Consider the following 13,591-nt stretch of genomic DNA (forward strand, 5'->3'; position numbering starts at 1 on the left):
TTCCTTTGCAGGAAATGAGAGAATATGAAGTATCCATCTAGAGGGAAGCCAGCTCAGCCCTGCATCACAGACCAGCAGCAGAGCTCCCAACTTCCTGCTGTCCCTCCACCTCCTGTACATACCATCTGGGAAGAGACACCACTAATCCCTCAAGAAGTTGTGCCCTTTCCCACCTGCGATGGCCACCAGGGCCTATTTTCTTGGTACCACTGACCACTTAGGACCCTTCCTTGGGTCCAAGTCAGAGGACATCTGCCTCTGAGCAGAACACAACTGGAGCATATGCATCAAGAACCAGCACTCTCCTGACCCTCCTTCATGCCCTGCACCTCCAGCCTGGAATTCACAGGCATAGTGGGAGCGCCTTTCTCCGTGTGACCACTACCTAGCCCTGGCATATAGCACCATGCAGCAGGGTTAACTTGATGATGGCAGAAACTGCACCAGGGTGCTTCTCACAAGGCCATCACCAGTGGCCAAAACTGCTCTCAACAGTGACCTCTGGGTAGTCCTGGCATGCCAACATCAGCCCCTCAAGGAAGTCTCTTGTCCTTCTCTAAGGCCCAAGGAATAGACAGTTCTGCTCCTGTCCCTTCTCAGTGGAGGCAATGATTCTAAGGGATCCTAAGGGGTTTAGGGACCCTACCCAAGCTAAGGTTGGACTTCCCTAGGCATTCATGCTCCACACCAAAGCAGGAAACCCCACTGCTCCACTACACCCCGAGGAAAGAAAGACCTCCCTCTGATTGCCTGTCTGGCTGTTAAAACATCCTCTTTCCCACTAGTCCCTCCTCTAACCCCAACCACTTGCCAGACTCCCCTCCTGGCCACTGTTTTGGGATAAGGGGAGTTGGCAGGCGTATTCCGGAGAGGAGCAGAGGTCTGAGGAGGAATTTGGCATGGAACAGGAGGTCAGAGAGCCCCAGGGAGAGGCCCAAGTGCTGGCTAATAGGCCACTTTGTACATGTAATGTATCATATGGGGTTTGGCCTCCAGCCAGAGAACAATCTTCTATTTCTGTTGTTTCCTTATTAAAATGGTGTTTTGGAAAAAAACAAGCAATGGCCAGGTGGATGATGCTTTCTTGAAGGCAAAGGAGGTGGGAGATAAATGTGATGTGGACTTCAGGACCATGCTGGACATATCAACTAATAATCCCAAGGTTTTATCAAAAACCAGTTACAGTGAAATGTGAGGTCCAAATGGCTGGTGCCACAAGAGTGTGAGAGTCCAGGAACCCAACTACTCATCCACCTCAATGCCTCATTTCCCCCTCTTTGCCAGGTCCAGAACTACAGGGTGGCAAACTCCCAAGCCCCTTCTCAATGCCACTGTACTGCTGACAAGGCCCAGGAGGCCTGTCACGTCTCTTCTTCCTCTTCTTTCCTAGCTAGCAAGACTCAGGAAACTGGAACAGGAATCAGATACAACCCCTAAACATGAGGCTGTAGTCTGTCTTGGCCTCAGAGAACATCCAGACTGAGCAGGGACAATGCAGCTTAGGGGCTTGGCTCCTACTTTAGCAAAAGCCCCAGACTCCAGAAAGAGGTGGCTAGATGAGATCTGCTCAAGTTTGGTCCCTCTCAGCCCCTGTGCCCATTATCTATGGCCCCAAGCACCTCTTGAAATGAAAGTGTTTGCCCAGCCTTGATCCACATCCACATCCACATCCACATCCATGCTTAAAGTGTGCTTTGCATGGCTGCCCTCCAGAATAAGAGCAAAAAACAAGCAATGGGGAATTAAGGGAACTCAGAAACCAAAAGACAAAATCCCTGAAGGAAATAGCAGTAACCAGCACCTTCTGCTTCTACAGTCTCCAACAGGGAGGTCTTAACCACATACAGCTGTCCACCTCCTGGCTCTAGCACAGGCTACCTTGAAGGATGGAGAGGCTCCAGTGCAGAGTGCAGTACCTAGATTAGCCACAAGAGGTCACTTCTGAAGGTATCTGTATCCCACCTGCTCTCTCCCCTCAAACCTCCTCCAACAGTCAGGGCTGGAGCTCTCCAAGGTGGCACCAACTCCGGGCCACGCTAGGCTGACCTCACCCTCCAAGTTCAAAAAAGGTGTGGCCCTGGCTGGTGTGGCTCAGTGGTAAGAGCATCAGCGCGAGCACTGAAAGGTCTCAGGTTCGATTCCCAGTCAAGGGCACGTATCTGGGTTGCAGGTTCCATCCCCCGCCCCGTAGAGGTGTGTGCAAGAGGCAACCAATCGATGTCTCTCACATTAATGTTTCTCTCTCTCTCTCTCTTTCTCTCCCCTCCTCCAATCCCTTCGAAGTATTATTTCCCTCACTAGCCCACAGCCTGTTCCAATTCTCAACTGCAAATGCTGGCGTTGACCAAAGTAAAGCTTTGCTTGTTGGGCTTGTGCCAATGGCTTACTTATCTGCCCCATAATGCCTTCCGGCTGGCACAGCAACACAACTGAGCCCCAAGCAGCAGGAAGGAAGCCAGTAAGAGAGCTCATGAGGCTCCAGCTTCTGAAGGCATGAAACACAGCCCCAGAAAAGATAAAGTCTGGCCACTTCCATACATCTAGCTCAGCCCTCCTCTCTCTGAGGGACCCATCTCTGGCCCATAGCTACTATGATTTCTTGTTTGCTGAGGTTGGTAGAGAGAAAGGATAAGGCTCATGACCTTATCATTCTTTGCCTATGCACCAAGAGGACCATCAGAAACCAAAGACCACAAACTGACATACCAACCTATCTAACTCATCCTCCTTACTATCCCAAAAGGAGCAGTAGCAACTCCTCACAGGCAGTTTAGACAGTATCCTGGCCTGGGAATCAAGAAATGTTTCAGCCCGGCCGGGCGTGACGCAGCGGTTGAGCGTCGACCTGGGATCCAGGAGATCGCAGTTCGATACCCGGTCAGGGCACGCCCGGGTTGCAGGCTGCAGCCGATCAATGACTCTCTCATCATTGATGTTTCTATCTCTCTCTCTCCCTCTCCTTTCCTCTCTCTGAAATCAATAAAGATTTTTTTTTTTTAAAAGAAATGTTTCATTCATATGTCTGCCATAAAATGAACTAAGCAAATCACTACTCCCCTCTGTGCATCTGGAAACCAGGGGATTAATACAGATGGTCTTTAAGCCCTTTCCAGTGTTACGCTTCTGAGAATGCTAAGCATACCTCAAAAGTGAGCAGGACACAGCTACCTGGTAAAAATGCCATCTAAACGCCTTCTGTCAAGTATAATGATGCTACTTCCTTTTTCACCGCTTCATCTACAGTCCGCAGAGATGACTGGCCATCTCTGAAGGAGATACCAAGGGAAGGGGCGGGCACCGCGGAGGTAGCATTGTCCCTCATAGAACTCAAGGTGAGGACTTCAGACTACAAATACCCCAGCATACAGCACTGCAGCTCTCAAAAGTATCCCTTCCTAGCAGGTAAATCACTCTTTCCCGAGTCCATCCTACCGAACGGTGTGCATCACACGCACACAGAACTACGACTCCCACAATCCACCGGACCCGTCGCGATTCTTCCTCCCAGGGTGCAATGCGCTCACGTTAGTCCTTTGGATTCCTTTCGCATTGCAAACTGGGAGTTGAAGTTCAATGTAAGCAGGTAGCTGGGCGTTGTCAACATCATAAACTCTTTGCTTTTGGCGTCCTCTTGAAGAGCAATTCTTAGGGTCAGTGATCAAAACAGGGGGTACTAACAAGCAAGCGAAACTCTCCATGGTGTCATAACTACGCAAGGCAGAGATGCTGAGACTGAAATTAACTGTTGGGAAAGGAAGGGAATTGGGAAGCCAGCCATCCAACCTGACACCAAAAGCATCGTTTTCCGTCGCAATGGCTTTGCTTTTCTCTTTTAAGAATATGGCGCCTGGTCCAGCCTCACCTCACGCTGGAACCAAACAGTCCAGCACAACATCCTTAGGAGTACTGCTGTCACCGACAGCCTACCAGCTCCAGCCAACACCACACCTTAATCCTTCCTGTTCATGCCTGAGGATTGCAAAGACATGGTAGTCTATATCCCGTTACCAAAATGGCGAAAGGAGAAGCATTCTTGTTAGGGCCTGCAGGTGACAATACGCCTGCGCGAGAGCCGGGCGTGTTGTAGGGCGGGAGCGAAACATCCTCAACACGCCTGCGCGGGAACAGAGTATTCTTGGTCCATACACAAACACCAATGGACGAAGCGTCCTCTTGTTTCTGCGGCTGCGCTGTGACCCTTACGAGCTCTCCCAGGCGCCTGCGTGAGACCTCAGGTCCCGCCCTTTTATCTCAGTGCGCCGGCGCAGGCCCGAAAGGCCAGGGCTTCGGCGCTTCAGAAGAATGCCAGCGCGGCTGCGCGCTGGGGGGTACCCCCTTACTGCGGCTGCGCGGGAGCCCGGCCGCCGGCTGTCACTGCGGTTGCGCGCGGCGAGCGGCGATCCCCGGGCGCCTGCGCGGGTGGCTTTGCGGGCGCTCGCGGTAAGTTTGCGCCAAGTGCGCGGCAGCCGGGACGCAGGAGGCGGCGGCGGCGAGAGGCGGAGCCCGGGGACCACCCCCCATCACCCTCCCCGCAGTCACCTCACGTACCACAACCTCACCTAACCTCTCACCCCCCCTCTCCGATCCCCCCAACCCCGGGATGGCAGCGCCCGCCAGCCTTCCCTGCCGGACCAGCGGTCGCCAGCGCCGGCTCTAGCTTGTGGGACTAGGCCCCACAGAGGCCTGACCGCCGGAGCCGGGACCCACCGTGCAGTCAGCCGCTGGGCCGGGGCTGAGGGGCCGCTCCCCCCTCACGGCCCGTAGGGAGGACGCTGCCGTCCCGGGGACTGGGGGCCGGGGGGTGGGGGGGAGCCAGGGCGAGGAAGTCGGGACCTGTGTTGAGAAAAAAGAAGGGGGGCCGGGGTCAGGAGCGCCCCCTCCTCCCGCTTCCCCCCTCCCCCCGGGGTTGGGGGGGCCCGAGCAGAAGGCGCCCAGCCCGGGAGGTGGATGAATGTGGGAGAAAATGGAGACCAAGACGATCGTGTACGACTTGGACACGTCAGGGGGGCTGATGGAGGTAAGAGCAGCCCTCCTCATCCCCTTCCCCCAGCGCCGGGAGGGAACCTCCGCCCTCCGCCCCACAAAGCCAGTCCTGAGCTCGCAACGCAAGTGGGCCGGGGGAGGAGGGGGGTTCTTTCTCACCCAGACTCTCCCATCTTTGCAATTTGAGGGGGCCGAGCTCAGCCTCCGAGGACGTTTGCAGCAGTTTCACCCACCCGCCGCCCTCGATTTGCTATCCCAAGGCACCAACCCACTCCATCTCGTTGCACCGCTGGGCCTCCCCACCCCCTTCTTGTCGGTCCCTTTGTGCTTCCCCCAGCACGTCCGGGTACCGGGCTTCAGGCCTCTCCCGAGCCTGGCTTTGGAGTCCCCCACTGTCCATACAAGGAAGTGGCGAGCAGGGAACCGCGCACCCTCTCCCCATCCCCCTACCCTGATTCTCCCCATTTGGAAGAAGCTGTTCTCGTTGTTGTGCTGCAGGAACACGGTTAGGGTGGGCTCCCCTGGTTCCGGGGGCTGAGAGGTTCTGGGAGCAGCCTGGATGGGAGGAAGAAGGACAAAAGGGGGGAGAGGGGTAGTTGACGGAGAAGCCGCGCCTGGGGGGCGACGGATAGCACGGGAGCTCCGAGTGTGCACACACGCCGTTTGTATGTGTGTGCAGCAAATCCAGGCTCTGCTGGCTCCCCCCAAGACGGACGAGGCAGAAAAGCGGAGTCGGAAGCCTGAGAAGGAACCCCGGAGAAGCGGCAGGGCCACCAACCACGACAGCTGCGATAGCTGCAAAGAAGGTGGTGATCTCCTGTGCTGTGACCATTGCCCTGCCGCCTTCCACCTCCAGTGCTGGTAAGGTCTGCAGACCCCTTTGGAGCCCCATTGGTAGACCCTTGTCGGCACATTCCTTCACCCGGCCTTCCCCTGCCTGCCAAAATAACGGGCGCTTGCAGCCGCTAGATGACTTTCTGTAGCCGCTGGGGCTAGCGCCTCCCCGCCCCCAGGTGTCTGCCGGGATCTGGCCGTTTTGGGGGGAAGAAGCAGTGATGGGTCCGGACCCCCGATGTGGGGATTGGGAGGAATGAGGAGAGCCCCATCTGGGGCTGGAAGTCGCTAGGGAGCCGGGACTCAGCCGGCAGGGCACGGCCGGCCCTGGCTGGGGAGGAAGGGGAGGAGCTCTGGGCCTGGTGCCGCTGGTTGCCCGCGCGCCCGCCGCCCTCGGGCTCCGGCCGGGCTGGGCTCTCCCCGGGGTGGGTGCTCGGAACCCTCGGCTGCCCGAGCTGCCCTGGTCCTGACCCTGGGGACCCGGCGCCCGGGCGCTTGCAGCTGTAGAAGAAATCATGGAGGGTGTCTCTCGAGTCCGCTTCTTCTCTGCCTCTGTTTACAATATGGCGACCTGCCTTTAAATTATATTTTTATTCTCAGCGCCATTTTGGCTGCATATATGATTTGCAAACGTCTCCCGGGGAACGGTGGGGTTAGCCCCTGAGTCCTTTCTGCGGAAGCTCCTCGGAGGCCGGGGCTGGGATCTCGCCTCTGTGGTTCCCTTTCTCTGCCGCCGCTCGCTCCTTGTTGCCTCTCAGAGCTGCCTCCCTCTCCTCCCCTCCCGGAGCTACAGACATTAGGAAGTCGGGCTGGGTTAGACAATTAAAATTGCCCTTGGGCGCCGATTTCACTTATCCACTCTAGATCGGCGAGCCCTTCACTGCAAATTTCTTTGCTGCTGGGGCTGGATTGTACGCGGTGGCTCTTCGAGGACATTTTTAAGGAGCGGAGAGACGGAAAGCTGTGCGCTTTTTTTACTCACACCCCCCTTACTGAACTCGAGGGGAGGGGAGAAACCGAAGAGAGAGGGAGGGACCTGGGTTGATGGCCCCATGCTTGATCCTCCTCAGCAGCTCAGCCCTGAACAATCCGGCCAAGAAGAGTTTGTACTCCAGCTTCTGCCTGGAGAAACCACCTCTGCCCTCCACAAAAATCAGGGAACCGGGATTGGGTCTTGTTCTGTTTTTCAGCAACAGTTGACTGAGGCGGGGGTTTGTGGAAGGAGACAGGCTGCAGAAAGAGGAGGAATGAGGAGGGCCGTTTGTTCTTACCAGTTTTTGTTTTTTTTTATGCTGTCTTTTTTAGCCCTCTGTTTAAAAAAATTTTTAATGAGGTTTTCCTTAAGCACTGTGCACAGTTCCATTCCATTCTCAGTTTGTGGAATAGTACCTACTGTGTATTTGTACTAATTGCAGGTTTTGGAACCCCTATTAAACAGATGATTGATACTGAGCAAATTAAGTCTGTGGTCAGAAGTTATGTAGGAAGCTCCGGTTACCATTCCCAAGATACTTTTGTCCAGGAGGGCACCCCATCTTGGCTTGGAATGTTACAGGAACAAAAATTAGTATCCTGGAGGAAGCTTTGCTGCTAGCTTTAAAATTTTTATTATGAAGTGACTAATACCAGCAGGAAGGGTCTGTGGGTTTTATCCTTTGCATCCTATTAAGTTGTAATTCACCTGGAGAAAAAATCTCTGCTGGTTTTCTGTGCTGTTCTTGAGAATGGAAGCAGTTTGTACTTGAATAAGTTGAGTTTCTTACCAGTTATTCCCAGTTGCTTACATTTTTGTGTGTGTGCTTACTTGATACGTATAACAGGACTGAATTGTAGATTGCTTGATTTTAAATATGGGTTAATGTTTTACCTCTAGGATGATGTTAGTGTTAACCAAGAATAGTGATCCCATATTAAGTGAAAATTTAATAAGCACTTTATTGTTTTTAGTCTCATTTGTTTAGTAAAGCTGAAATTGTTCATTAGAAAGTTCAGGCATGGAAAAAGTATACTGTTTTGCCTGACATTGGGCTTTTAAACTCTAAAATCTAACCTCTGAATCTTTTAATTAGATGAGTCTAAATCTTGTCAAGTTGTACAGTTAACAGTTTCCGATTTAGCTGGGAGGAGGGAGGGAGGGACTTTTTATTTAGCTGTTGGTGAGATTCAGGCTTGCCCAGATTCTGCATTTCATTGAATACTTTTTATAAGACCATGAATAGGAACTGGTAATCAGAGATTTGAAAATCCTAGTAAATGAAGCAGGGCTTGTTTCACATCTCCAGTTCCCCCTTTGAAGATGTCAGTACTGAATGTACCATTAACTTATCTGAGTTATATAAATCACAAAACATCCTAGATATTGGCACAAAGGCAGGAAGCCTTCTTTTAAGCGTGGCTTATCCCACTTTCCTGCCTCCTACCCCACGCTCTTCAGCACAAGTGAAGTGTTGCATTAACCATCTCAGCCAGAGTGGCTAGGTCAAGCAGTTAATGTCTCAGAAAATTTTGATCCCTGAATGTGCTCTCCTTAACTTATCCCATTATTGCTTTCTTGTACCATATGGGAGTGAGGTTAGACAGTATGGCTATATTTTCTCTTGCTTCCCTTTTTAACTAGCTAAGACTGGATTATTTAGATAAGCATAGTGTGATCATTTTCCTCATATACAGAATGTAGAAGAGTGAAGATGGAGTTTTGCAAACCCTGTAGATCACAACTGCGGTGCTGCTGTGGGTCTCCATTCAAAGCTCTGAGACAAGTGCTTTTTCATTCTCTGGTGTGCCTTGCCAGCTTGCCTCATAGTGAACAGGATCTAGTAAAATGTTCCAGAAGTGATTCTAGGCAAACTTTACCTCCTGGGCTTAGTGACAGCTACAACCACAGGGAATTTTTCTAAGATAAACTACTGGAGGAAATGACTGGTCAAATAAGCTGTTTTAATTGTCTTGTCTTTTCTCAGGGGCCAGTGCTTTATATGAAGAATAATCCTTTTCCCATTTAGACTGTCCTATTTCTGGATTTTCTGTAATGATCTGGGTGAAGAAATGAATTTTCCTGTGCTCAGTACCATTACTTCACTAAAGTATTAAACTTTAGGAGCCAATAATGTTTTTGTATTTGTTTAAGTGATAGTGTAATCATTTTATCCAAGTTTAAGTGGTTATCAGTTATTCAGAGTGGTAGCAGGGGTTACGAAACCTGCCCCTGGAGAATTGGAAAGAGATACGTTTTTAAGTTCCCTGGTGAACCTGACCTTTATTATAATAGTCATGCCATGAGTTAAGCCTTATGAAAATACTGGTTTCCATAGACTGGTCTCTAAAACGTTGGTTTAAAAGAAAAAAAAATTAGAATAACTGGTGGAGCTCTAGTTGCCACTGACCCATCTTTCTGTTTGAGATGAATAGAATTATTCTCACTGATAAAGTGAGTACCATGAGGCATTGGTAATGAGGCTGACTAGAAACTGGATGGTTTCCTCTGATTGCTTTCTCATGGCATTTTGCTCCAGACTGAGAGACCAAAACAGTCTGATTGAGAAGTGCATCTACCTCAGCAGACCTCAGCATGGTTACTTCCCGTCAGACAGATTTCTGTAGCATTTGCCTCCGCATGTTATATTTGGAATTGTTGGCCGCTTTCCTCTCTCTGGTGTTGGCAGCAAGATCCAAAATGAGGTTTTCGAAGAATGAGCGTAAAAAAGGTCTCTGTGCACAGGCAAAACTAAGCTCAGCTTCGAGTTTTGCATATTTAATTTTCAGTGAGTCATAACAAGAATGATTTCACACATAGAGTAGAAAACTAACTGCTTTGCAGAAAACCTTTGCCCTGTGAACTTTTAAGGAGGGGGTTTTTCTGATTTTGTTCTCTTTAGCTCCTCATTAGAATAGTGTCAGGCAAGTGATGAATTAAAATGCATTTATATTAACATTATCGTACGAATCTGTTGTTTCTGATATAGTAAGTGTTTAGAAGCCTGGCGCTGAAGAACTGGAGGTGACAGCATCAGGAATCCCTCTCTTCACCTTTGCCCCCTCAGTAGTAAAATGATTGAACAATAAACCTAATTTGGTTTTATGTATATTTTATGTATTTACTTTTGCATTTGCTGTGTTGCATTGGAAGGTGGGTTTGCAGTATTGTTAAGTGGTCCACTCGAACAGGGAGGGTCCATTGCTGATCAACTTCAACTCAATATCACATGCATGCTTTGTAAAACTACTGTTGGGCTTGGGCTAATTCTTGTGACATGAGTGCTTTAATCCAAAGATAAAGGATAATCACTGTTTAAAAATATAAGAAGAATATTTGGTATGAGTTGTTTGCTCACAAAATGTTTGTGACCCAGATGGCTTTGGTTGAGAAAGGAAGCATGAGAACTATCAAAAGTGGAAAAGGAGGTAATACTCCTCAGAAGTAACTGTTTTGTTAAGGCAAATACTTAGTGGTACTGTTCTGTGAAATTTTTCATTTTGGGCCTGTCCATACTCAGTGAAAGGTAGGATGCACTTGTAATCTCACTGATCTTCTGCTGTTGCTTAAGGCTCTCAAACAAAGTACTTTACAGATTTGCTCCTCTAATATATTAGGACCATTGTTGGCCTTTGTAAATGACTTGTGTATTTTTTCATATGTAAATTGTAAAGGCATGTTTAAGTACAATCTTTATTTTTAATATGGAGATGGATTTGTGTTTATTTTAAATTCTTAATTAAGTATGTCTCCAAGAGAATTTTTTGAAAGCCAAATCATAAAATAAAGATAAATTGGACCCTGGCTGGGTAGCTCAGTTGGTTAGAGCATCATCGTCCCCAATACACCAAGACTGCAGGTTTCATCTACAGTCAGGGCACATATAAGAAACAACCAATGAATGCATAAATAAGTGGAACAACAAATTAATGTCTGTCTGTCTCCCTCTCTCTCTCAAGTCAATAAAAATTTTAAAAAATAAAGATAAATTACTTGATTTGGACTGAAAAGGGATTCAAATAATCACTCTTTTGTTAAATGAAACACTGGTTTTTATTAAGCTCTGAGTGAAAGTACAGTGATACTCAAAAGGGCTCAGTGGGTTTTCAAGATTCATCCTTGTAGGGTTTATTAATCTTTTTATGGCTGAATACTATTCCAAGTATGGATATAATGCACTTTATTTATTCATTCATCAGTTAGTGGACATTTGGGTTGTTTCTGCTTTTTGCTATTGTGTATAATGATGGTATAAATATTTGTGTGCAAGTTTTTGTGTGAACATATGCTATGATTTCTCTTAGTGTATATTCAGGAGTGGAATTGCTAAATAACTCTTAGTTTAACATTTGAAGAACTGCCAGATTATTCTCCAAAGTGGTTGCACCATTTTACATTCCCACCATCAGTGTGTAAGGGTTCCAGTTTCTCCACATCTTTTCTAACCCTTGTTATATGTCTTCTTGGGTACAAAATGCTATCGCATTGAGATTGAGATTTGCATTTTCCTGCTGGCTAATGATGTTGAACATCTTTGTGTGCTTATTGGCCATTTGTATATTTTCTTGGAGAAATGTCTATTCAGACCTATTGTCCAGTTTTAATTGGGTTATTTGGGTTTTTATTATTGCGTTGCAAGAGGTTTTTTATATATTCTAGATATAAGTCTCTTGTCAGATACTTGATTTGCAAGTATTTTCTTCCATTCTGTGGGTTGTCTTTTCATTTCCCCTCTCTTTTTATTTTTCAATTTTTGAGTCTTACTTAAAAAAGGTGGTAGATTTAATCACATATTAATGTCTATGCCTGTATGATCTATGTAATGACAGTGACTAAAGGGTTTCTTCTGTGAATTTCAGTCAGGATGGTGCATCTCAGTAGAGAGAACCTTACGAGATGCTTTGGTGTGTTGCTGTTTGAACTTTTCTGAGTGACCCTTCTCAACAAAGAAGTCTAACACTGAAAGGTACCCTAGAGGAAGTATTAAAGAGATCCATCACCTGCCTTAAGGCAGGATGCCCACCTGGCACCCACCAGCCACAATAGAAAATTTCTGTGTGTGAGCGTTTCTCATACTTGGGGGCTCCTAGTTTGAGGAGGAAGATTTTAATTGCATCAGTTTGATTGGTAACAGCTTGGGGTGGAAATGACTCCAGATCAATTAATGAGCTGTCTTTTGAACCAGTTAACAAGGACAAAAAGTTTTTTGTACACTGCAATGAACTCACCAATTTATATGTGTCTTTATGTAAGCCTAGGTAGCAGTAAATAGGGAGAGAATATTTGCCTGCAGGTTTTATATAACTTGTAAAAAGAAACAGTCTGCTTTGATGCTCCCAAGAGGATTTTTGCTACCTAGAAATGCAGATGTCCTGCTTCTTAACAGAAGTGGATACATCTCTTCTACAGGTGAGAGGGTAGTAGAATATAGATGAAGCTGAATGTTTGCTTTTGGTTATAGGTAATAATGTTGAAATCCATCTCTGAACTAGCACATGTACAACAATTCCTTGAGTGTGCAGTTAAGCAGGTCACTCCAGTGGAAGGTTCTGTTTGGGGTTATGATGGCACTTACTGTGATAATGCAGCACAAGCTCCTGGAAATGCATTCTTATTTTAAGGTGTCAGAGTTTTAAGTCACCAGAACTGAGCAGGGGGTGTTTTCCCACCTCCTCTGTGCTTTTCCTTTGACTTAGAGTCCTCAGGGAGTACAACATGGCCAGCTGCATTGCCAGTCAATGAGTGACACTTATAAGAGCACCTCTGCATAATGCTATCCTCCCAAGGGACAGGACAAGAGTACAGCTGTCCCCCTGCCAGTTTCCTGAAAGGGAGGACATTGTATTCAGTGCAAGTCCTAGACCAAATTTCAGAAAGGCACTTTGGTATTGCGGATTTGTCACCATGCCCAGGACGCATGCACAGGTCACTAGCTGACTGCTTTTCCCATGACTCAAGAACAGTTAAGAAGAATAAGGTGACTCCTTTTTCTGCCTGCCATTTATGGATATCAAAATCCTTATCCTTTAAGCCTAAGGTTATTTCTAAATCTAGGTCTCAGCAAATAAGAATAAAGATGAAGTTTTAGCACATTTGTGTGGGAGGCAAAAGACACTGAGAAGTACAATAGATACTGGTAAAAGGAGAAATCATTGATTTTTATCCATCATCAAAAAGGAACTTGGCTACTACATAGAGCTGTTGGTGAATTCACAATAAGTAAATTCCAAGTACACCATACAGATTGATAAAATTTTCTAAGTAATGAAAAACGACTCATTCAAAGAGCTCCTTTCCTCTTGCAGTTGTGTACTAAATGCTCACTAGACTACAGCTTCTGACTTAGAATGGTCAACTTCTGACTTTTGACTTTATGATAGTGCAAAAGCAATACACATTCAGTAGAAACTCACTAAGCTAAGCTATGATGTTCAGTAGGTTAGGTGTATTAAATGCATTTTTAACTTAAAATATAATGTCTTCAACTTATAATGGGTTTATCAGGATTTAACCCCATCATTAAGTCTAGGAGCATCTGTACTTGAAAGCCAGATGCTGACCCATTTCCTCTGCTCACAGCTGCATAATACCTAGTGGTATTACAAATGAGAACGTGCAAAGATAAACACTTTGGGGAACAGAAATTATGTCTGGATTCTTCCAAGTGGATGGTACCTTTGTTAACACAAACACACAGTGACCATTCCTTTCCCTTAATTACATTTGCTTTCCTATATGTTAATAGGTTTGGTGTTTAATCTTTGCCCTTACCCATTTTCTGACAAATTGTACAGCATATCT

General features: G+C 47.2%; 2 protein-coding genes across 3 annotated transcripts in view; both read left to right on the forward strand.

Moving 5' to 3' along the window:
• Window positions 1–41, forward strand: part of SEZ6 (seizure related 6 homolog) — a 53,252-nt gene extending 53,211 nt beyond the window's left edge. Inside the window, exon 18 of the mRNA XM_087826484.1 lies at window positions 12–41. Within this exon, the coding sequence (XP_087682610.1) occupies window positions 12–41 (30 nt within the window). The remainder of the gene's footprint in view (window positions 1–11) is intronic.
• Window positions 42–4,804: 4,763 nt separating this feature from the next.
• PHF12 (PHD finger protein 12) overlaps window positions 4,805–13,591 on the forward strand; it is a 39,263-nt gene continuing 30,476 nt past the window's right edge. The window contains exons 1-2 of one of the 2 annotated variants that reach the window (XM_016201948.2): window positions 4,805–5,017; window positions 5,663–5,844. In XM_016201948.2, coding sequence (XP_016057434.1) covers window positions 4,952–5,017; window positions 5,663–5,844 — 248 coding nt within the window. In that variant the 5' untranslated portion in view covers window positions 4,805–4,951. Of the gene's footprint in view, window positions 5,018–5,451; window positions 5,845–13,591 lie in introns of those variants that run through there. The other variant, XM_087826006.1, reaches the window with a different exon arrangement.

This window comes from Miniopterus natalensis, chromosome 17 (genome assembly GCF_054644295.1).
Source record: "Miniopterus natalensis isolate mMinNat1 chromosome 17, mMinNat1.hap1, whole genome shotgun sequence".
NCBI classification, from domain to species: domain Eukaryota; kingdom Metazoa; phylum Chordata; class Mammalia; order Chiroptera; family Miniopteridae; genus Miniopterus; species Miniopterus natalensis.